This window comes from Rhinolophus sinicus, linkage group LG04, assembly GCF_036562045.2.
Source record: "Rhinolophus sinicus isolate RSC01 linkage group LG04, ASM3656204v1, whole genome shotgun sequence".
Classification (NCBI taxonomy): Eukaryota; Metazoa; Chordata; class Mammalia; order Chiroptera; family Rhinolophidae; genus Rhinolophus; species Rhinolophus sinicus.
In genome coordinates this window covers 97,941,569-97,965,543 of record NC_133754.1, presented here as the reverse complement: position 1 = coordinate 97,965,543, position 23,975 = coordinate 97,941,569, and the positions used below count along the sequence as shown (strand labels likewise).

Below are 23,975 nucleotides of genomic sequence, written 5' to 3'. Positions count from 1 at the left end.
AGAAAAGTAGCAGAAAGGACTGAATTATAAAATCGTAATTTTAACAGATCTCCTTTCTTTAAGCTGCTAACCATATTTCATGGCTATATAAGTTTCATTAACTCAGCACACCGTTATTGAGCATCTGTGCCAATATGTCGTGGGATTATAACACTGCCTACTAGCCAGACTCCCTTTACCCAGAAAATCAAATTAGTTTTAATACATAGATATCAGTTTTCAAATGGAAGCGGCCTTCTTAATTTCCTCCCCAGAATCGATCGCCCACCAGGCCGTCGGGTGACTTCTTGTAAAGTGAACCTCTCCATCCGGCTGGATCTCAGACTAGAGACCTGTGGTAGAGAGAGGACATACCCAGTGACTAAGAACCCAGTTCTGGAGTCAGATAGACCTGACTTGGACCTGAAAACTTTCAGACCCTCACGAGCCTCAGGTGTGTGTGTGTGTGTGTGTGTGTGTGTGTGTGTGTGTGTGTGTGTGTGTATTGAATTATAAATTACAGATAATAATTCTTACCTCATAGAGATGCACCAAATCCATGCTTTGGCTGAATTCTAAAAGGTCAAGTGGTCAAGTCACTGAGACATCACGGTCATAACATGGATTCCAGGAACATAAGAATAAGCCTGATAACTGCTCTAAAAAAAAGCCATCATTAACTCCATCAGTTACCTATTGCCACAATAATGCTGTGCAACCACAAACTTGGGGGGCGTGCAGTAATTCTAAAACGTTAGTGGCGTGCTGCAAGAGACATGTATTTTTCACCATTCTGTTGGCCAGGAAAACACGACTATATAGAGAAATGTGTACAAGTTATTGTGCTGATTTGGGTCAGACCCAGAGCATCTCACCTGGGTTCACGACGGCTCGCTCACATGTCTGCAGACACCTGGCTGGTCTAGGATGCCCTCAGCCCCAACAGCTGCTCTCTGCCCCATGTGGTCTCTCACCCTCCAGCGGATAACTGAGTTTGTTCTCAGAGCATGACAACATTTAAAGAATGAGGGCAGAAGCTTGCTAGCATGCAAGATCTCTGAAGATCAGGCTCAGAACTGACACAGCAGTCAATGAATCACAGAGCTGTAAACCACAGTCAATCACAGAGCTGCGCAGATCCTGCGTCGCAAAATAGATCCCGCCTCTCAAAGGGAGGGGCTTCAAGTCACGTTGCCAAGGCTATCGAGCGGTAGAGAATTAGGCGTCTGTTTCAGTCAACCTATTACATTAGCGTGCTTTTATTATTAAAGTTTTTATCAGTCAAACGATACAAATTTACGTTATGGGGAAGAAACAGTAATTTCTTCATTGTCAGCTGCTAGAGTTTTCCTCTGGTAGGTACCTACGTATTAATTATACTGGATAGAACCCAGTTTCAACTGTGATTGAGAGAAGAGCGAGGTATTTGAGTAGCTGATTTAAAAGGAAATATACTACTTTTGTTCCTTCAATCTTTATCAAAACTGGATCAGAAATGATTTATCATGGATGTTTTAATAATTTGGAAGTTTTTCCTTGTGAAATTTTTAGTGGCAAGGTTAACGTGCTGATTAAAAAGCATCCATACAAAAACTGAATTTCCAAATGGTATTTTTCCTTAAAAGGATCATGGTTTACATAGAATTAAAAAAACAACAACAGAAAATAAATACAGTTCTTAAATATCACTTTATTTAATGATAAGAATGCTAGTATACCAAAACAATTTTACAAAGTTTAGAATTGTGACATAATCTATTAATCCTTATTATTCTGCCACTTATTATTATTATTATTTAAATTTGCATAAACATCTGTTGATTCACAAAAGGATATGTCTCCTGAAGCTAACATGCTTTCTTTTATATAATCTTTACTGCTTTTACACTCATCATAGTTTTGCAATAATAAATATGGATTGATACTTCAACTGACTGATAGCATTCCAACCTCTAAACACATAAAGAAGATTTTAACTCCAAGTTTCATGTAAAAATGCTTACCTATGTTTGAAAGTAAATACTGTATTTCAGTTTTAACAACAAATTCCAATGTCACTCCATGTTTGTACCTCTGACGTTGTTAAAATGATTAGGTGAGATGGTAACCTATGCAAGCAGATGACCACTGATCCGTCATAATTTCAGGGGTGCCAGAAGTATCATCGTAGGCTTCCAAAGCTGAAGCCAAAGGCAAATGGCAGATTTTAGCTGAACACAAAGGCCAAAGCTGAGCTCCAGGTGTGACTATGCTCCAAAAGGGGTTTTAGAAGCTTATATGAGGAAATGTAAGTAGACAATCTATGGCACACAATGGGTCTTCAATAAATGAAAGATATTAATTTTCACTGCTTTTGCCTTTGGTCAGAATTCGTTTTACTATTGCATTGTATTTTGACCCCTGGTGAAACATATCAGCAAAGTTTCTTGAGTCAAAGCAAACACAAAGTTAAGAATGGGGAAGGTCTGTGCATAAAGGATCTTGGAGATTTAAATTTATTGTACAGAAGACTGACTTCATGCCTTGTTGCCTCAGTTAACCTAAACTTCCATGTTTTTCACTCTGTTGTGACTCTCAGTACCACAGCATTGTGACAATTATTTCACCTGTTTTAAGGGTATGTTGCAAATATGATTAAACCCAGAACAGATTCCCAAAGTGTATGGAATTTATAGATGGAATCTGTAGGATTATTATAGTAATGTTTCAAAACCAAATGGATAACTATTAATTTTGGATGTAAGTATCTCTTTATTATAGCCCATTCCAAGTCTAAAATATCAGGATAATTTGTTTTTTGCAAATAGGTTGGATTTCAGGAGCAAATTGAAAATATGACTATATAGAGAAATGTGTACAATTCTTGCTACTGAAAAGCTATTAGTTTCCAAATATTTTGCTATGGTGGATTGCAGTAACTTATTAGTTTAATATTTGTATTTCAGGTTAAATCTTCAACAGCGTGTCTGCACATATTAAACAGACACAAATAAATTAGTTTCTCATTCTTACTTCACTCATTCAGCGAGAAACTCGATGGTCTATGAATGATACAAAGGTAAGTTAGACTTAATTCTCGCCTTCAAGGAGCCTAGATCTAGTAGTGGTGACTTGGAGAAAGATAAACTAAGATTTAAAGTAAAATCATGATGATCAGCTGATTGCTCTCGTACCTGCCCCCCAAACCCTTACATCCTACCTCCATCACCCACTGGGCCATAAAACCTCCTGAAGTGGGCTTCTCAGATTGCCATTCCAGGTGAAGCAGAATGTTTCAGCGTCATAGTTATCTTCTCTCTGATGTTTAGAGTTCTCTTTTCCTGTGGACTTAGTCCGTTTTCACTGATATAATGTTAATGCTCTTCTTTTGTTAAAATCTAGTGTCTAAGAGGCTCTGTTCTATCATTGATTTTAACAATTGGTTTGTTCAACTTAACCATCTCATGGCCAACTTTTAGCCAGAAGATGGAGTGCAAGAGCCAAAGACAGGAAATCTCAGGACAATTATGGCTTTCATATATTTTTTTCCTCTGTATTTTTAAGGCCTGGAATTATATTCTTCAATTTAGCACTTAGAGCCTAAAGTTCACATCATAATATGTGCAAAGTTAATCAAGCTGTTAGGAGTGGGCTATCCAAACAAGCATTTCATTTAGATTTAATAATTTGTTGACAACAGATAAAAAGCATAAATCAATGACCAGCATAAAAGAATGGGTTTTGGTTCTGTTTGAACAAGCAGTGTACAATTAGTAAGGTTGGTGCTTTGGTCTACATGTCTATATGACAGATAGTACCAAAGCAGAAGCAGGGTTAATCCACTTCTACGCGTCATTGTTTGGACATAAAACAGATTGCCCAAATGTTAACAATTGGTGATTATGGTAAAGGGACATACAGGAGTTCTTTGTACTATTCTTATTCTAGCCTCTCTTTCTCCATGTTTGAAATTGTGTGCAAGTAAAAAGTAAAAACAAACAAACAAAAAAATCCATTAAATTTCCTAGTTTATTTGATCAATCAGACATGGCATGTTTTTTATCATTTGATTAAAAACTGGAGCTCTTACATTGCTCTTACCCTACTACTTAGGAAAAAAACACTAGAATGTGGGAGTGTGCTGAAATCTATAGCCAAATGTGAAATTAAACACAATGAGTAACATTCAAGGGAATTTCAAGATTTGGTACATGTCAGTTATCAGAATCCCAAATTTTCATTCTCCCAGGAATCTCCAGTGAGTTGGAGACATGGCAAATAGTGTCAAAATACCTCCATAAAGAGGCAGTGTTCACTTTGGGAGACATGTGGAAAGAGGAGACTATTCTGGGGCTTCTCTGTTTGTCTTTTCGAAAGAATCTGGTTTTAGTGAGCTTGCTGCCTACTAACGAGTCAGCCACTGTAATACCAGTCTGTGCCAGAGCATCTGCTCCTCGCCCCAGAACTCAACAAGTAGAGGGCTGTGTTCTTATATTTGTGAAGCTAAATCTATCCCAACACTCAGACTTTAAAATTAACCAAGCCCTGGTCTTCAGCTTCACCTCCAAGACTCGCAAAACAGGACCCACCATAATGAAGAAAACAGAAAAGAGTGCTATGCCGTGGAGCCAGTTACCCATTTTTTAAAAATATATATATTTTATTTTTATTATTTGGAGTCTGGCTTAATCCTTCTCTTCCTATCAAGCAACATATGGATTATATTTTCTCAAAAATTAGGCTGAGTTTGGCAGCCCCATACAGATTCTGGAAATGTATGAATGAGTTCAAAAGGAAGTGGGGTTTTGTGCTTATTTGTTTGATTGTGTTTTTTGTTTTGTCTTATTTCTCAGCACCTATAATCCATGCTCTGCCGAGAAGAGACTGAAGATTCTAGTGCATGCGAAACAGTAGTACAGAAGTTGGAAGTTCAATTGAAAGAGCTGAGTTGGCCTCTCCGGTGGTTTCAGCACTCAGTATCATGACCACTGCATTCAATGCAGTTGGCGAGATTTCTTCAAGTGCAGTGAGAGATACGGCTTTTACTGCACTCTATAAATATGACCATTTATTGGGCCCAACATATTTATGTTCCCATTCATTCAGTGCTCACTTAAACTGTCCAATTTGCTTGACCCAGTCTATAAATGTAAATTGCCTACATCTGAAACTTACTCTGGATGGCTTTTGAGTGAGCAGCAATTGGAATAGTATGACTTATACAGACTGGAGCAGGCCTCACGGTCACCCCTAAGCGGCATGTCACTCTCTCACTCTCCCTTTCTGTCCACTCTCAAAAGTGCGAAAATGCATGTTATTCCAAAACATTAATTAAAATACTATTGGAACGAGAGAACAGATACATTAACACAGGCAGTTTTGTCTTATTTTAAAATATTTTATTTGCTTGAGAAAGTCAGGAAGTTTGATCCATATCAAAAGGACAAATATAAACCATGTTTGCTGTTTTCTTGTTTATAAGCCTAAAATTTTTACATTACAGAGTAGGACTTAAGGAATCCCAGTAAGAAATCTCAACAACTTAATGAATCCTGGCCCTTTTGGCACAATTACCCTAAGACTCCCCTCCTTCGAAGGCTAGAGTTGATTTAGTGATCAGAGGGGATAGGAGGTTTCCTTGCCTCTTTAGTCATCGATCTGCATTACTGCTTCTTCACCTACACTAATTAGAGAGTGTCCTTTAAATATCGCTTCCTATAATTTCACTCTACTTCCTCTAGTCTGTCTTCTCTGTACGAGAAGCCTAAGGACCCTCCTAAAGTAACCTTCACACATGTAGTTAAAGGTAGTTTGAAGCAACCGCCCTCATCTTATTTTCTTTAGGCATACTACTTCATCACCTTAAACCTTTCTATGTTCTTCTGTTTTCCATTTGTCTAATATTTTCTTCTGGACCTTGTCTCTCCAAAGTAAATCAACCCACTTCCAGAAAAGAAATAACTGAAAATATGTGCACCTTATAAAATCAAGCCACGGTGCACCAAAAAGGAAATTGGTAATAGAAATTAAGAATGCCAGTGATTTGTGTATTTTCTTTAAGACATCTCATCTCATTTGTGTAACAGTAGAAACCAGTTCATTGAAAATAAAAGCTGGGAAAGGAAACCCAACAATGTTTGTATTAAAGTTAATTGGATGATATTCTGCATCGGCTGGAAATTTCTTTTTAACTTATTATGAAATGTTAGAAAAGTGGATGAATTTAAACTTTTGTCAGCTTACTTAGTAACATACTTATTAGAAGAGACACTATAATGATGTCTAAGAATTTAGCCCAATGCCTGGCATATATCAGATGCTCAATAAATAGTAGTTACTAGCTGATTAAGCTTCAATCGCATAGCTATTCAAGTATATTTTCTAACCTAAAAATATTTTTAAAAAAAACCTTCCTTCTATTTAGGTAATGAAGGCTAATAAGTTGGAGACTCTCCAGAAAACGGTTGCATTATATAAGAACTTACAATGTCAAGCAAGAAGTGTCCTGAACACTGTAAATCTGGGAAAGGGTCTGAAATACTTAAGACTTAAGGTATTGTTGGGACTCTAACATTTTTAGAATATGGAACTTGTTAAACACTGTCCTGCTCATTTGAATACTACACAATGCAGAACATTCGCCCTTTTTTCTTGCAATGGAGATAGTTTGAGGAAATGGTGATATGAGGTGCTATCCAAGGACCTTTAAACAAATACAAAGCTTAATTGAATTGTTTCCTGAGAGATTGATTTCTTGCAAAAGCCAAAGAAAATCTCTTACTAATCCAAAAGATACCCCCCCCCAGGAAAAAAAAGTGGGGGTGGGGGTTGAAACCATAAAATGGGGGAGGGCTTGGTTTAGAAAAGTTCTTGTTTGGACCGGGATAATTATGACGACTGTGAGTCTGTGCTGTGAATCCCGCCTTTCTGCTTCTGCTAAAATAACCAGCAACACGATGGTTCTTTTATTTTTTTTATGTTTTACGAGGAGACTGATGAGGTAGCTTTGATGAAGGAAATTTCTATTTATCATATCTAAACATCCAGGATAAACGGAATGCTCCCCCCCTTGACCAGTCATAGAAAAAAAAGATCTTCGTAGTGAGAAATCCCAAGGAACCTGTGATCCAAAAGTGCCTTCTGAATTATTGAATAAAAAACATGACATTATATTCAAGGAACCTAGTTTCTTAGTCTGGCTGTAAAACAACATCATTTCGTTCTATGTAATATTAGAGGTTTCTCTGCCTTAACTTGCTCTGCAGGGACCAGCCCACCCCACCGGAAGTTCCTCTCAGGTGGGGGAGTACCCACAGAGTGTCTGTTCACATGTGCTTCTGAAGCTCATCCCCTGGCGACCGCGACGCTGGCGCAGTTTCCTTGTGCAGCTCTAGCTCGGAGCAGTGCCACCTCCTATGCTGAGAATAGAAGTCTTGGTGACAAGGTGAGTGCCTACACAACGTGCTGGCGATGCCATTGCTTGACCAACATCAGGTCCGGAGGCAAAGTCAAGAGCACCAGTGGCATCACAAAGAGCTTCTCCTACGACCGATGAAAGCTGCTGGCCCCAACTCTGTGGATGGCTTACATTTCGATTTCACCTGGTGACATCCAGGAAACAGCTGGTTCATTTCTCACATCTTCTTTCATTGCAAACCTCACCTGAAGCCTCAAATATTGGTCTGTGGGGGCAGAGCCATGGGAGACTCTGATTAGGAATTCTCTTCCCTGGAAACCCACTGTCCAAGGATTTCTTCCCAGCATCAGGTTTTATATCCTAGTCTTGCCAGACATTTTATATCCAAGCCGCTACACTCAGAATGGCTTTCATATTTAGGCAAGTTTTATTGATTTCAAAGTCCTTGAAATTAACACTTCAATTCAGTCTTGAGTATTTTTGTGCCTGGCATGTAGTAGATGCTCAATAAATATTTATTGACTAGATAAACTGAGCCTACTCGAAGTCCAACTGCGACTTTGAGTGGGGACTCTTAAGATGAGCAAAATTTGATTTCTGCCTTCAAGCAGTCATCCTGTAGAAGGAAGACATAAGGAGTCATAATCCCAGTTCTATCAATATAAACACGAATAAAATGTCCTGGGGGAAAATTGAATCTGGATATGTATAATATTCAACTCTGAGCCGCCAGTTAGCTGCACTCCCTTCTCCAACCATCTTGAATCAGAACTCGCTTATTGTATTTTACTCTAGATGGATATCTAATTTTCTCCAACTATTTCTAGCACATACTCCTGTCACTCCAAGTTATCCCTCTGTAGTCCATAGGTAGAAATATGACCCAAGCTGCCTCGAATCTGAGGAAGACCTCACAGTTGTCTTATGTCCTGATGTGAGTGGATTAGAATGAGTCGGGAGAATGGGGGTAGATCAGTCAGCTGGGGCTGCCATAACAAAATATCACAGACGTGGTGGCTTAAACAATAGAAATGTATTTATCACAGTTCTGGAGGCTGGAAGTTTAAAAGTGAGGAGCTAGCAGCTTTTGTTTCTCCTGAGGCCTTTCTCCTTGGCTTGAGTGTCACCTTCTCACTGTGTACTCACGTGGTCTTTCCTCCGTGCACATGCCCACTGGTGTCTCTGCCTCTTCTTAGAAAGACACCACTCCTATTAGTTTAGGGCCCCACCCTTATGACCTCATTTAACCTTAATTATCTCCCTACAGGCCCTATATCCAAGTACAGTCACATTGGGATTGGGGCTTCAACCTATGAATTTTTTGGGGGCACACAATTAAGTTAACTAACTGATTATCTGTCAGTCCCACTTATTGTTAAGAGAATAGAGCCTTGAAATTGGTGAATCTGCTCCATAACCTTCATGTGACCTCATGGGCAGATAACTAGTTTCATAGCTGCAGCTTTTATAAAAAAGTTTATTTTTCAAATACTTTTCCTTTTTTTTAAAAAGATTTTATTGGGGAAGGGGAACAGGACTTTATTGGGGAACAATGGTCAAATTGTTGTCCTTTCAATCTTAGTTGTGGAGGGTTCTGTTCAGCTTCAAGTTGTTCTTTCTGTCTTAGTTGTGGAGGGCACAGCTCAGCTCCAGGTCCAGTTGCTGTTGCTAGTTGCAGGGGGCACAGCCCACCATCCGTTGCGGGAGTCGAACCGGCAACCTTGTGGTTGAGAGGACAGGCTCCAACCAACTGAGCCATCCGGGAGCTCAGCAGCAGCTCAGCTCAAGGTGCCGTGTTCAATCTTAGTTGCAGGGGGCGCTGCCCACCATCCCTTGCGGGACTCGAGGAATTGAACTGGCAACCTTGTGGTTGAGAGCCCACTGGCCCATGTGGGAATCCAACCAGCAGCCTTCGGAGTTAGGAGCACGGAGCTCTAACCTCCTGAGCCACCAGGCCGGCCCTCCTGGATTCTTTTAGATTGTGGTAAAATACATATAAAGTAAAATAAATGGCATTTAGTACATTTATAATGTTGTGCAACTACCATCATTATCTAGTTCCAGAACATTTTCATCCCCAGAGGAAACACCCACACCCATCAGCAGTCACTTTTCCTTCTTCCCTGCCCCTAGGCCCAGGCAATTTACTAATCTAATTTCTGTCTCTATGGATTCGCCTGTTCTGGACACTTCATATAAATGGAATCATATAATATGTGTCCTTTTGTGTCCGGCTTCTTTCGCTTAGCACAATGTTTTCAAAGTTCTTCCATATTGTGGCATGTATCAAAACTTCATTCCTTTTCATGGCCAAATAATATTCCAATTATGTGGCTATACCACCATTTGTTTATCTGTTCATCAGTTGACGGATACTGAGTTGTTTCCACTTTTTGACTTTTAAGAATAGTGCTGCTGTGAAAATTTATGTACAAATTTTTGTATAGACATGTTTTCATACATACCTAGGATCGGAATTGCATTCATATGGGTAATATTGTGTCTAATTTTGGGGGGAACTGTCAAACTGTTTTGCACAATGGTTGCAACATTTTATATTCCCACCAGCAACTTGCAAGGGTTCCAGTGTCTCTACATCTTCTCCAACACTTGTTATTTTCTGATTACTATTATTATTATTATTGCCATCCTAGTACGTGTAAAGTGGTATCTCATTATGATTTTGATTTGCATTTCCCTAATAACTAATGATGTTGAGTATTTTTTCATGTGTTTTTTGGTTGTTGTGTATCTTTGGAGAAATGTCTGTTCAAGTCCTTTGCCTGTTTTTCAATTGGGTTGTTTTGTCTTTTGGTTGTAGAGATGGATATATGCTCTGAATACTAGACTCTTATCAAATATATAATTTGCAAATATTTGCTGTAGGCTTTTTGATGTCATTGTTGATTTTGTTTATGCCTCTGTTTTAGATATTCTGGGATTATTGGAAGAAGTCCTGGATGGATTTTTAACTCTATTATCTCCAGAAAGAAAATATAACAAAACAATAGTAAACATCAAACTCAACATAAAAATGTTTCAGTAAACTTCTGGGTTAGGGGTGGAGATCGGGGAGGGAGAGAAGTATGTCAAATGTTTAAAGTTAATGGTAGATGAGAAGAAAAGAATTTAAAACATGGAAATTACTTTTCTGAAAGTCGGTATGTTAATTACAAGGAAAAAAGAAAAAAGAAACATTTAAAAGCAACAAGAAAGGTGTTTTTTCAAAATTGTATGATCATTTTTATTTTCAAATGAGGTTAAATAACCACAAGACAAAACTGAAAGAAATGTAAATTAACATATTTGTTGGGTTTGAGGTCTCATTTGTTAACACAAACACTTTAACTTAAAAGAACTTGGGGTAAACCCAATGTGAATTTTCAATACTATTCCTATTTATAAAAGAGGAGGGAAAAAAATGAATGAACCGAATGAAAGCCATTCTTGCTAACCAGACTGCTGACTGGTGTACAGATGCTAAGAACCTTCTGCTCTTGCTTAAACTTGCAGAAAAACACTGTACTTGCAGCTTTTAAAACTGCCAGCCGAATGAAATATGATTACCTCCATATGATTTGTATCAACTCCAGTTAGCAAAGTTATAAGTAATCACTTCTTTAGTTCTATGACTTTCTATTTGTGCTATTGAAGATATGTCAGAAGTTTGTTTTTAAGTCAATTGTGTTTTATTTATACATATAGGCACAGACTGAAAGGTGAAATAACCTGAAAATATACTTCTGCAGTTAATGTCCCTAGAATTTAACTTTTTTAATGGAATTTTTGTATAGAATTCTTTCATACGTGTTTAAATATATTTTGGCAGTCTGCCTGACATTTACTTTTGATTATAATAAATGATTACTAGTACCTAGATGTTGTGATTACTAGTTACAGTTTCTCAGAAGAGACTAGTGAAGTAGTTTAGGCTGTCTGTTAAGGACAGTGAGGGTATTTCTTATGGAAGGAACCAGACTATCTTAATGCGTCCCCTAGCACCTCCCATAGAGAAGCTCAATAAGTATTTGACAACCTATTTTATAAAATGTCAATACAATACACTAGATACACAAAGAAAAAGTAAAAACAGTCAGAGGGAGGAACAGAGTGAAATAAAGGATCTCTGAGCATTGAAGACAATCGACCACCACATAGAGTAACCATGCAACAGGCCTCTCCTTAACTTCTAAAGAATAAAAGAACACTACAATTAAAACAAAAACAAAAACAAGAACTAATGGGGGGTGGCCAGATGGCTCAGTTGGTTAGAATGCAAGCTCTCAACAACAAGGTTGCCAGTTCGATTCCCGCATGGGATGGTGGGCTGCGCCCCCTGCAACTAAAGGTTGAAAACGGCGACTGGACTTGGAGCTGAGCTGCGCCCTCCACAACTAGATTGAAGGACAACGACTTGGAGCCGATGGGCCCTGGAGACACATACTGTTCCCCAGTATTCTCAATTAAAAAACCAACAAAAAACCCCAAATGATGAATTTGCTGCTCTGCTCTTCCAAGCTTACCAGTTGTGGACTAAAGTGTGAATGATTTGGGCAGAATTTACTGTGTGTAAACTGTGGCACTAGCAGGTCATGAAATCAATTCCAATATGAAAACGTTCTTTCTTTATGAATAAACTCTGATAAACTGTGGGTGTTTTGGAGAACATAAATGAATAGTGGAAGAAAGTTACGGTATAGGTACTGACTGAAGAAATGTACAGTTCTCTTGCATTAATTCTTTTTCCAAAGGGAAAAGAAAAGGTGAAGTATTAGCCCTCTGAATACTATCCCAATCAATTTATGATGGCATAGGAAAATAATATCTAACCATCTGTTGATTGATTGGTATGGAGTTCACAGTTAATCCTGGGTTTACTGTAGTGGAGACTCTGGTGGTAACTAGCAGCGTGGTGGCCTGGCTTGAAAGTCGGCTAGAACTGTGCAGTCCAGGCACATTGACACTTTCTATCTATGTGGATTGGGCAAGTGATTGAGGATAGCAATTATGTCTTCTTCATAGGGTTGCTGTGAGGATTAAATGAGACTAGACTCAGTGCAGTGGTTGGCACAGAGTAAGCCCTCAATGATCATCAGCTAAGAGTATCTTCTAAGAAAAATGACAGACTGAAAAATTGAGTCTTCCCGCAGCTTCTTCTGGTCTAATTTTAAGTGCCATTCCTCTGATGATTTTTCTGACTTCCCTCCCCTCCCCATTCTCAGGTTTTGTGCTTAAATGGACCCTGTGTATCACCAGTCATAACTATTATCATATTTGTATTATCTTTGCTTATTCAATTCTTTGTCTTTCTGTCCAATGTCTGTTTTACTCCAAGACTTTAGGCTCTGTTTACAGGAAATGGCCATGATATCTAGCTTTTTGGTGAATCCCTGTACCCAGTACAGAGAAGAGTATACCATAAGCCCTTAGCATGTATTTGTTGAATGAATAGTTTGATATTAAAACTTTAACTTATTAGGGTAAGAAAGTTAGTGGCTGGTGCATTTAAAATACATAATTTCACGAAGCTAAAAAATAACCCCCCCCCAAAAAAAGCAGAAAAAAAAAAAAAAAAGCAATGAAATAACCTGCAATATTTGGAGAGAGGTTTAGTGAAAAGAATAAGTTGTTTGTTGGGGTGGAGGGAATGTACCTTTGATTTGATTTTGTTGGGTTGCAGGGAAGGATATCAACAATGTGTGAGTTTGCTCATTTACCAGGCCTACACAAGGGCCCAAATGTTGCTTGAACAGCAGTGTCGTTGCTGTGAATAAAATTATTTTGTGTTCTATAGTCACAGACTGGGAAGGAGCCATAGTTCCTTCATCATGTCTTATGTTCCACTTTAAAAATGAAGAAGCTGAGGGGAGCAAAATGCAATGATTCTTTACTGGTAGGGCTGAGCCTAGATTTCAGGTCGGCTGACTTCCAGACCGCGTCGAAAGGGTCACTAGTTCCTTTAAAAATAATCACTGCTGCTTTAATAGCATCAGCACCTGTTGCTTCAGCTTCCGCAAGAGAGAAGCTATTAATTTCTCCTGCATCAAAGCCAAATTTCTCGTCTGTCTGAACCTTGTTTTCTTCCAACTGCAGCTGTCTACACGTGGTATCACTGAGGGCAAACGTGGAACCCAGGCACCTTCCTGCTTGAACCCAATATATCGCCACGCTTCGATACAGGAATTTTAAAAAGCGACACAAATCATGCCGACGGTGGCCAAATTTGTGATGTCTTTCTCAAACGAACTCTTCCTTCCACCTTGTAGAAGCCTAGAGCCCACTAGACTCAGCCCCAGGTGGGTGAACCCTGCCACCAACGTCTGAGTTCTTCCTTGGCTGGGCCTGCGATGGGCCATGACCAGGACATCGGCTGCTGGAAGCTGAGACAGACAGTTAATCTGAATGGCAACTTTATTGTCTCAACATGTAAAGCAATTATAACAACATCTTGGGGAGCTTTTGAGAATCAAACAGAATTTTGAATGCTAAAGATCTAAGCAAGTTTAGTTTGCTTTTATTATCATTGTTGTTGTTATTGCGTGAGCAAGGCCTAGATTGTTTAAATTCTGTTTTCTCTCGCGCGTATTCTAGTCGGGAACCCACAGCCCTGCCATGTTCCTCCACCCAAGTCCGAAGGTGAAGGGCTCTGGTGTGGTGGGGCGTCCAGGGGAGGAGGGAAGTCCGCGCAGCACGCATGCGCACCGGAGCCACCGCCTGCCCCTCATAAGCGCAGCGCGGCGCCGCGGCGAGCCGAGTCGGAGCTGACTGGGTGCCGGGCGCGGCGAGTGTGCGGGCGGCTGCCGCGCTCAGCTTCTTCCGTAGCCCGGAGGATTGAAACTTCCGTGGGAGGCTCCGATCGGTGCGCACCTCCCGAGGGCGCAAGGGCCTGGGAGAGAGGGAGCGCCTGTCGGAGGCTGCCGGGCGCCCGTGGGAGCGAGCTGCAGCCGGAGAGGCGGAGGAGGGGGCCCGGCGCGAGCCACCCGCCTGGACCCGCGCGCAGCAGCCTCCTCCAGCCCGGCAGGCTCCCGGGACTGCGGCGGGGGCGCGCCGGCCCTTCGCCCGCGTCCTGGACCGCTGCGTGCACTGGGAAGATTGACCACCAGTCCCGCGGCGGGGAGCGTTGGGGCTGCACCTGGGAGGCCTTCCTGGGCGGCGCGGCCGGAGCCATGCGGACCGAGTTCGAAGCTAAGCAGGCTGAGCGCGGCCGGCCACTGCACTTGCTGCCCGGAGCCCTGCGCGCGCTGTTCGCCTTCTCGGCCCCTTATCGCCCTAGAGGGGAGTAAAAGAAGGGAGAGGCGCCCCAAGTCGTGGGCGGGACCCCGAGTCTCAAACCCTGCTGCAGCGCCCTGGCTTCGGGTCCGCAGCGGCGTGCCCAGAGGTCATCCGACTCGAGGAATCGTCCCCTCGGGGATGCACAGGGCGGTTCCTGTCGCGGGTGAAGCCTCCATGGGCTGCGGGACGGCAGCCCCAGGAGGCCTCTGACTGCATCAGGAGAGTTCCACTCTCAAGGCCAACCCCTTCTGGACCAGGCTACCCGGCTGAGAGAGGGGATGGCTTAGGAGCCCCCTGGCCCAGCAGCCCGGCGTCGTCGGCTCCTGGACGTCGCGGCAGACGGCAGTGGCCCTCGCGGGAAGCGCCGCGGAGGGGTACTCAGTGAAGAGGTCCCGGCCTCAGCACCCTGGGACCTGGGTCCCAGGGGCCACGACTTCCCAGAGACCGCTCTGCGTCTTCTGGAGACGCGCCTCCCGCGCCCAGGGTGGTGCCATGTGGGGCGGACGCCGCCGGTCCGCCGCCTCCTCCCGGACCGCCGCTTCACTCCTGCGGCTGCTGCTGGCCGCGCTGCTGGCGGCGGGGGCGCGGGCCAGCGGCGAGTACTGCCACGGCTGGCTGGATGCGCAGGGCGTCTGGCGCATCGGCTTCCAGTGCCCCGAGCGCTTCGACGGCGGCGACGCCACCATCTGCTGCGGCAGCTGCGCGTTGCGCTACTGCTGCTCCAGCGCCGAGGCGCGCCTGGACCAGGGCGGCTGCGACAACGACCGCCAGCAGGGCGCCGGTGAGCCTGGCCGGGCGGACAAAGACGGCCCAGACGGCTCGGCAGGTAGGGCGGCCGGGCAGAGCGCGAGAGGGGAGGAAGGTTGGCTTCACCTGGACGGTACCTGGGCGCCGGGAGAGGGGAAAGGAGTTAGGAGGACTGCGATTTCAGAAAAGGGTCTTGGACCAGGAGGTCGTCCCTGCATTCTGGCCCTGCCATTAATGTGTGCGAATTGGGGCACCAGTTCAGCGCCCTGTGCCTCAGTTTCCCCATCTGTGGGTTAAAGAGTGGCTTGGCTTGGATTTTTCCCAAGCAAACCACACACCTAAGGCAGAGTGGGTCGCAGACAGCGCCACATTCCTTCTCCCAAGGGCCTCGGTGGCACCTCCCATGCCTCCTGTCTCCAGAAGTCTAACTTCTTGTAAGGGATCATGTCTTGGGGCACCCGAGGAAACCGCGAGGGCATTCCCCGCCCAGGAGGGCTGGCAGGAATACTGCCGTGTAGGTTCCTCGGAAGGAAGGCAGCTCCTCAAGGCTTCCCGTGGGTGGCTCACTTTACCAGACCGCGGGGGACTCACATCCTCCCGAACACGCCCCTGTACCCCTCCTCTGCCAGCTGCTGGCCTCTCTGGTTTCTGCAGTTCTCACCACGTCAGACTTGGTAGGTGTGACCTCAGAACTGTGCCCAATTTGCTCTTTGCCGCTTTGATTTCTTTTTAATTATGTTTTTTCATAGTGCCAAAGCTAGAGTTGGAAAATTAAATCCCTGCAAGAATTTGATAGGTTCCATTTCCTCCACTCTTCACAGACCTCCCAGACGGCCCCCGTCCAGGGTCCACATCAATATGTGTGTGTTTGGGAGGGAGGATTTAGGTCGGTGTAGGGATAGAGGCCAAATGGCAAGCATGCCACAGAGGGAGCGGCTCCTCACTTTTTTGCAGCTGGTTGTATTAAGGACAGGACGTTTTACCAGAACGCCGAGTCCAGGCTTTGAGCTACCTGAGCTTGGCACTGTGTGGCGTCTGTGTTTACAGAGCTGTTTCCCTGGCCGGGTAAGAGGCAGCTCTTTTCAGTTCTGGTCCCTTTGCAGTCGAGCATTTATTAGTAAGCTACTGCTATTGTTCCGCGGCATTGAATCTGAAGAGAGAACTGAGGGGGATTCCAGAAAAGGTGCCATCTTAAAACTCAAGCTCAGCATTGCAGGGTGTGTGGCTGTGGAATAAAGCATTGTGAAATGAGTCCAAGACGAAACTGCTACCTCCTCCTCCGTGTGTCTGCTAAGTTGGGCTGGGTAATGGCCTCTAAAAAGTTAGTTTGGCTTTGGACAGATCAGTAGGCAGCACACTTCTGATACCGTGTGATGTGTGTGGGTGCCTTGTTCGCCCAGTTTTAAATATTTTTTCCTAAAAATTCTGTTCCTCTCACTCCTTCTGCAACCAAGGAGGACAACATCCTAATTAAGCAGCGTGAAGGGCTTAGAGGAACACTGCATTCTTTGCCTGTGTAGTTATTTATACTCCTAATTAAAAATCCTGGAAAGAGAACAGTTATTTCTCCCCAAAATTCATTACGTGGACTTCGACGGCTTTCACCTAGTTTTTGCTATAATTTTTTTTTTAAACTATCATTTGTTTACTCCTTGGTGACATATTTAGGGCTGGTATCTTAATTTAGAGAATGAAATATTTATAGTATGCAGATGGAAAAGCCCGCATCCACCTCTCCAATGTGCTGTAGTTAGCCTGAAGTGACAGTGTAATTAGAACAGTCCTACTGTCAGAAAACCAGCTGTGCTGCAAACTGTAGCAAGTGTTTCTGCCTGCTCAAGGGGTACTGTGTCTTAATATAGTATTTAGTCTGTTCAGCATGGAAGGGTAAGGAAATCTTCAAATGTCAGCTGTGGTTAAATACTTATAAAATTCGTTTTACTTATAAGGCACTATTTCTCCATGACTTCAAGTACTGCTATATTCTAAAAACCCTGACTCCGGGAATACCAGGGCCGTCAAAATGAGCATAATTCGAAAGGCCGCTGTTCCAGCGGCCCATCAAAGGGTAGGTATTTCACATGGTGCCCTCAGAAATGCCGCGCTGTACCGCTGTACTGGGGCTGTGCTTTGCCGTAACCAGCAAAGCCTCATCCCTGTCCTCATGTGTTTTCCAATCAAATTGTTGAGGACACGGGCAGGAACACATCACACCTCGCAGGATTTTGGTAACCTCTGGTGGAATTTCAGAGAAGTGGCTCTGAGGCAATCTTCAGGCCCCTCCCTGCAGATTCTCTGTCTAGCTTCTGAAAGCCCTGTGCTGCTACCTTACCCCCATGGCTCCCACAAGATTTCTTAAAGTAAAATAATATGAAAAAGGAGCTTGTTACCAATTTTAGTAAAGTTACTAGTATCCTTTACGGCTTGATTTTTCAGAATTCACCTCACTCGTGAAATACCTATGGTGCTCATTGCTTTATGTTGTGCTTTCCCGAGAGTTCCAGTGTTGGAACTGTTCCACCTCAGCCCAGCCCGGGTGCTGTCCTGGCCCACTGTGGGCAGCTGTCTTTCCTGGAACAAATGTCTTCTTGCTCCCAGCATTTATTCTCCTTGGTACCTGGGTCCCTGTCGACCCGTTGCCTGAAATAACTTCCCTGCACACAAGGCACTTCCCCTTGGCACCACCCCGTGCCCCAGGCTAGCCCTACAACCTGAAGACCAACATCAGCGAGGCAAGCATGTGTGCAGTTGTTTTTACCCTTCTTTGAACTCTGTGCCTTACAGACTCTTTTTGGAAATGGTCATGGCTAGAGTCTGACCTAAGTGTTTGATTTACCTGCCTGTGAAAAAGAACTTGCTAAAAAATGGTAAAAGGAGTTTGCCAAGTATATAAGTAACTTTCTGAAGAAAAAAAAGCCTTTTAAATAATTTAAACTCATTTCTATACAGATCCTACGACTGTCTGTTAGGGCAGACTTAAGTTTGGGCAGTTCAGTTATCGTAGGAATTTTAGAACAGTCTTAAAACATGATACCCATATTTTTGCTAAATGGAATATTTGAGTCAATCAGTGTTGCAGCTGGTGAGTCTAGCTGTAGAAATGAACAGTTTTGCTTTGGGGATGGGTGGCTGATCTGCCATGCCTAGAGGGCTCTATCACCTTTCCTGAGCACATGATAAAGGATGGTGCATATTATGGGCTGCTAATGAGCGCACAAACCGGCCCAGCCTGGGTCCTTCAATTCTGAGCATCAGTGCCGCTCAGGTATGCATCTCCAGTGCCAAACACCTATTTTTACTGCGTTCTCACAGTAAATCACAATGTTATGTTTTTGCCCTCCAGTCCCCATCTACGTGCCATTCCTCATCGTTGGGTCCGTGTTTGTCGCCTTCATCATCTTGGGCTCACTCGTGGCGGCCTGTTGCTGCAGGTGTCTCCGGCCTAAGCAGGAGCCCCAGCAGAGCCGAGCACCAGGAGGGAACCGCTTGATGGAGACCATCCCCATGATCCCCAGCGCCAGCACTTCCCGAGGGTCGTCCTCCCGCCAGTCCAGCACAGCTGCCAGCTCCAGCTCCAGCGCCAACTCGGGGGCCCGGGCACCCCCAACAAGGTCACAAACCAACTGTTGCTTGCCCGAGGGGACCATGAACAACGTGTATGTCAACATGCCCACCAATTTCTCCGTGCTGAACTGTCAGCAGGCCACCCAAATTGTGCCCCATCAAGGGCAGTACCTGCATCCCCCATATGTGGGGTACACGGTGCAGCACGACTCGGTGCCCATGACTCCTGTACCCCCTTTCATGGACGGCCTGCAGACGGGCTACCGGCAGATCCAGGCCCCCTTCCCTCACACTAACAGTGAACAGAAGATGTACCCAGCCGTGACCGTGTAACTCACAGTGCCGGCCCAGTTTCTGTGCGAGACCAGGGGAAACAGGCCAACTCTGGACTCGGCAAGGATTCTCAAAGCAGAAGCCCGAGCACACTGGTGGTGTTGATGGCACGCTTCTTTTGGATGGCTTCATTTGCCCCCAGACTGTGTGAAAACATCTCTCTCTGAATTAGCTTCTCTGGATATGTTTCCTCCTAGTGCATGATTGATTTATGATGAAAAAGAGCATCACCTAGAGATGCCTGTGTTGTTACCCATGGTTGTATGACAAATGCTTGAGCCCTTAAGTGCCCTTGAGGTATGGCTGTCAAGAGAATTTTGTAAACAGACAGATTAAGGGTTTTAATTATGTCATTATTATTATTATTTCTGTTTTGCTTTTTACTGTACCAAGTCAGAATACATGTTTCCTCCCTTTTACCTGGGTAAGTTTTTTTTAATAAGTATCCAAGTTTTAGGGGAAGATGTAAAGAACACAATTATTATAAAAGGAAATCCAATTTGAACTCTGAGATTAGTCATTGATCTCAGTGTTTCACAGGCACATCTTAGTTTCAGTGTAAAAAGATATATATATTTTGTCTATTTTTGTGCTTTTTTGGGTCTATTTTGTGCTTTTTTACCTTGTGTAGAGATCTTATTACAAAGTGATTTTCTACATTAAAAAGAGACTGAAAGAAATTGTATAGTTACTTAACTAATGACATTTCAGAACTCTGGGGTTATTTTCATCTTGAAATAGTGGGTGGTGTAGTAATAAAGCCATTCATCCCCATCTTGATTGTATCTTCTAATTTTTCAACTTTACAGTGACATCTGAGAAGAAGTAATTAGGTGTTTTTTATATTGAAATCATAAACTATCACCTGCTTCTTCTCCGAGTTATGCTTAATTTTACCGCGTGGTATGGCTTGGCATTTCTTTTTGGTTTCCAGATCCCCATGTCTTCATAGTATCAAGTACAGATAATTACCATTCTTATAATTAAAGATCAGCATTTTTGCCTAGATCTGATAAAACATTTTCTTGTTTTCCCTATAAATATCAAAGAAATGCTTTACAAAGATTGAGTGTAGCTCCTCAGCCATAATCCGAGACTTGGGATGAAATTTAAGCCACAAATATAATTTACTTTGCAAATCATAACGCTTTTTATACTCTCGTTATCGAAATGGCTTATTTTTCAGGCAATAGGGACTATTAAGTCAAGAGAAAAACTTTTCTAAGAGATATTGCCTTTCTTTCCCCACAAAGTTAGTTCTTGTTCTCCTTTCTCTTTCAGTCCTCATCAAACACTGTATTCATTACCAGTGTTCTGGATGATGAAATTCAAGTGAATTTATTTGTGTATTGTTTACTTATAAGAAACAAGTTTAAGTATGTGTAAGTAAATTTCCAATTGTAAGCAAAAACCAAGATTTGTAATTAAAACATTGTAAGGTTGGTCTTTTACACATTTATATCAATATCTATAGTCTATCATCTATCTATCATCTATCTTTAGTCTACTGTTCATCTATCAATCTTCAATCTACTCTATGTATCATCTATCTATCTATCTGTCTATCTATCTATTATCTATCTCATGACTGAATAAATGTAAAACCATTGTTGGCAATTAGCATCAACAAAGATACTCAATTTTTTTTTTTAATAACCAAAGGCAGGGGGAAATCATTTTACTTATTAATAAATATTTTATAGTATGAATTCCTAGGGGAGTTGGGTTTTTTCATTTTCATTCTACCCGGTAATTTTAGATGGTATCTTACACCTGTTAATAGAATAAAATTGCTCAAAATTATAAATATTGCTCTCTAGAACCAAGAGCCCCTACCTTTAAAAGTAATTAATATCTGAGAAGTTTATAGGTATGTTCCATGCGTCCGTGAGTAGTATTTTATGTATCCCGTGGCAAATGTTGACAGCACAAAAGAGACAGTGCTTTGGGGATCATTAGATTATCAGGTTACATCACCTTTGATGGAGGATTCTGGCTTATGTAAGGAAGTGAAATTCCTAGAAGCTTGGGGGTGAAAGGGAATTCAGAGATCACCAGCCTAGGGATTGGCAAACTTTTTTTCAGTAAAGAGCTGGAGAGTATTGATGCCACTGAAATTTGAATTGCGTACAATTTCCACATGACACAAAATATTTTCCATTTAAAATGTAAAAACCCTTCTAAACTGGAGGGCTGTCAGAAACAAGCTGTGGGCCCCCGATTAGCCATTGGGCTGTGATTCTTCAATCCCTAATCTAGTCAATCCTTAAGTGACGCAGGTGGCTCTGTGACATCTGGACAGCCTTTTTCAACGTACAGGGATGGAGGTGCTTATGTCGGAGGGTGCTTGCTTCTTTTTATAAGACTGTCTAACTTTTCCTTCTTTTTCTATGTGGTAATTAAATATAATTAAAGCAAAAGTGCACTTTAATAAATGACATGAGTTTTTCACTTAGTCCTACTTGGTCTTTCCAAAAATACGACATCATTAGACGTACCCTTAGACCTTTTCAATTTTGGTAACTGGAGAAACTTAGCTGCCAAAGTAAAAAAGTTCCATTACCTGGTTTAGGTATACCTTCCTTAACTGTCATGAAATCGGAACCTATAAGGTGTAATACATACACAGTAGAAATATTTTAAAATCTTGGAGGTGGGGGGAAGGAGCAGTTACAGATGTAAAAATAGTCCCCTGCTGCACCATTTCTTCTGTGTCTAAACCTTCAGTGTTGGTTCATGATGGTTCCAGGGGACTTCTCTGTTCCTGTGTGTAGGAAAGAAAGTCAGACCCTTTGCAAGCAAGAAGAAATTAACCAGCTCTTTATGTCCACTTAAGAGCCCGGAAACTACTCATCTCCTATCATTTCTGCTGTGTCCGGAAAAGTTAAAATTTAACAATAATACCAACATCCAAAGTGGTGAGAAGACCATTAAGACAACTGCATTTGGGTTTAGCATATTTACTTTGCAATACTCTCCTTCCACTTCTGATTACATTCCTAGATGCTTGACTAATGAAATATTTCATCTATTAAATTTACTTTGAGCTTATTTTTTCAAGAAATCACAGTTTTATTGCATGAATTTGGTGACCAATATTTTCTCCTTTTTTAAAATTACAAATTAGGATTTAAGCTTCTTTCAGAAGCATTTTTTGAAGAAACGATGAAGGTTAGTATGAAGTTAGTGAGAAAAATTAGGGCAGATGTTTGCAAATGTATTGGACATGAAAAGAGAAAAAAGTTTTCTTTTAATTTTTAATAAAATTTTATTAAATTTATTAGGATGACATTGGTTAATAAAATTACATAGGTTTCAAATGTATGAATCTATATCTTTTTTATATTACATTGTGTGTTCACCACCTGAAGTCAAGTCTCTTTCTGTCACCTTATATTTGATCCCCTTTACCCTCTTCTACCATCCCACCTCCCAGTTTTCCCTCTGATAACCACCATAATGTTGTTTGTGTCTATGAGTTTTTGTTGTCTTGTTTGCTGCTTTCAGTTTTATTTCCCACATATGAGTGAAAGCATATGGTTCTTGACTTTTTCCATCCGATTTATTTCACTTAGCATGATATTCTCAAGATCCATCCATGTTGTTGCAAATGGCAACATTTCATCTTATGGCTGGGTAGTATTCCATTGTATATATGTACCACATTTTCTTTATCTAATCATCTATGGAAGGATACTTAGGTTGTTTCCATGTCTCGGCCACTGTGAATAAAGCTGCAGTGAACATTAGGGGTACATACTGTGTTTCCCAGTCTAATATAAGACCCGGTCTTATATTAATTTTTGCTCCGAAAGATGCATTAGAGCTGATGGTCTGGCTAGGTCTTATTTTCTGGGAAACATGGTATATCTTTATGAATAAATGTTTTCAAATGTTTCAGGTAGATACCCAGAAGAGGGATTGCTGGGTCATAAGGTAGCTCTATTCTTAATTTTTGAGGCACCTCCATACTGTTTTCCATAGTGGCTGCACCAATTTACATTCCCATCAACAAGGAGAAAAGTTTAAATGGTACTGAAAGTTGGGATTGGAAAGAGTTTGGAATATTACATTCTCCTCTCAGTGTGGTCCCTACCTGGTGATAGCATTCACACTTAGTTCCTTTTTCTCTCAAAGGCTTTGTCTCTGTTTCCTGCAAATACACAGTGGTCTTTTTCTCATAGTTTCCATCTCCTTACCACACATATCCTCAGTGATTCATTAAAGTGGTTGGTTTAATTTAATGAACAAATCCTTGTTTTTTGTTGCTCAAGCTTCCTAAATGCTTAAAAGGAATAAGTTTGTTTCTTTTTCATACACTTTAGAAGGGAGACATCTTATTAACTTAGTCTGGTCTTCCGCTGGTCAGTCAGAATGGCAGCATTAAATTGTGTAACATGTATTTTACAATCCTGTCCAGTGTAGACCTCTATTCACAGGATGTACATAGGGGAGCACATCGGAATTTGGGGGGAAGGGTTAGGACGGGCAGACGGAGAAATCAGACTGACCCTGTCAGTCATTGGGATGGAAATCCCGCAGCTCCGGCAGCTACCAGCCCCACTGGACGTGCTGAGTTCCTGCTCAATAAATACTGCATCAGCACTAATGGCTAAGTGAACTTTCTAGGACTTAAAAAAAAATGTGCTTACTTCCCCATTCTGCTTAATTCCTGGCCTCTTGA

At 42.1% G+C, this 23,975-nt stretch overlaps 1 protein-coding gene across 1 annotated transcript; it reads left to right on the top strand.

The window, feature by feature from the left end:
* The first annotated feature begins 14,807 nt into the window (after positions 1-14,807).
* On the top strand, positions 14,808-21,729 carry SHISA2 (shisa family member 2). Its single transcript, XM_019736611.2, has 2 exons — positions 14,808-15,473; positions 18,738-21,729. The coding sequence occupies exons 1-2, from the start codon at positions 15,140-15,142 to the stop codon at positions 19,289-19,291; spliced, it is 888 nt and encodes a 295-aa protein (XP_019592170.1). The 5' UTR covers positions 14,808-15,139; the 3' UTR covers positions 19,292-21,729.
* The last annotated feature ends 2,246 nt before the right edge of the window (positions 21,730-23,975 follow it).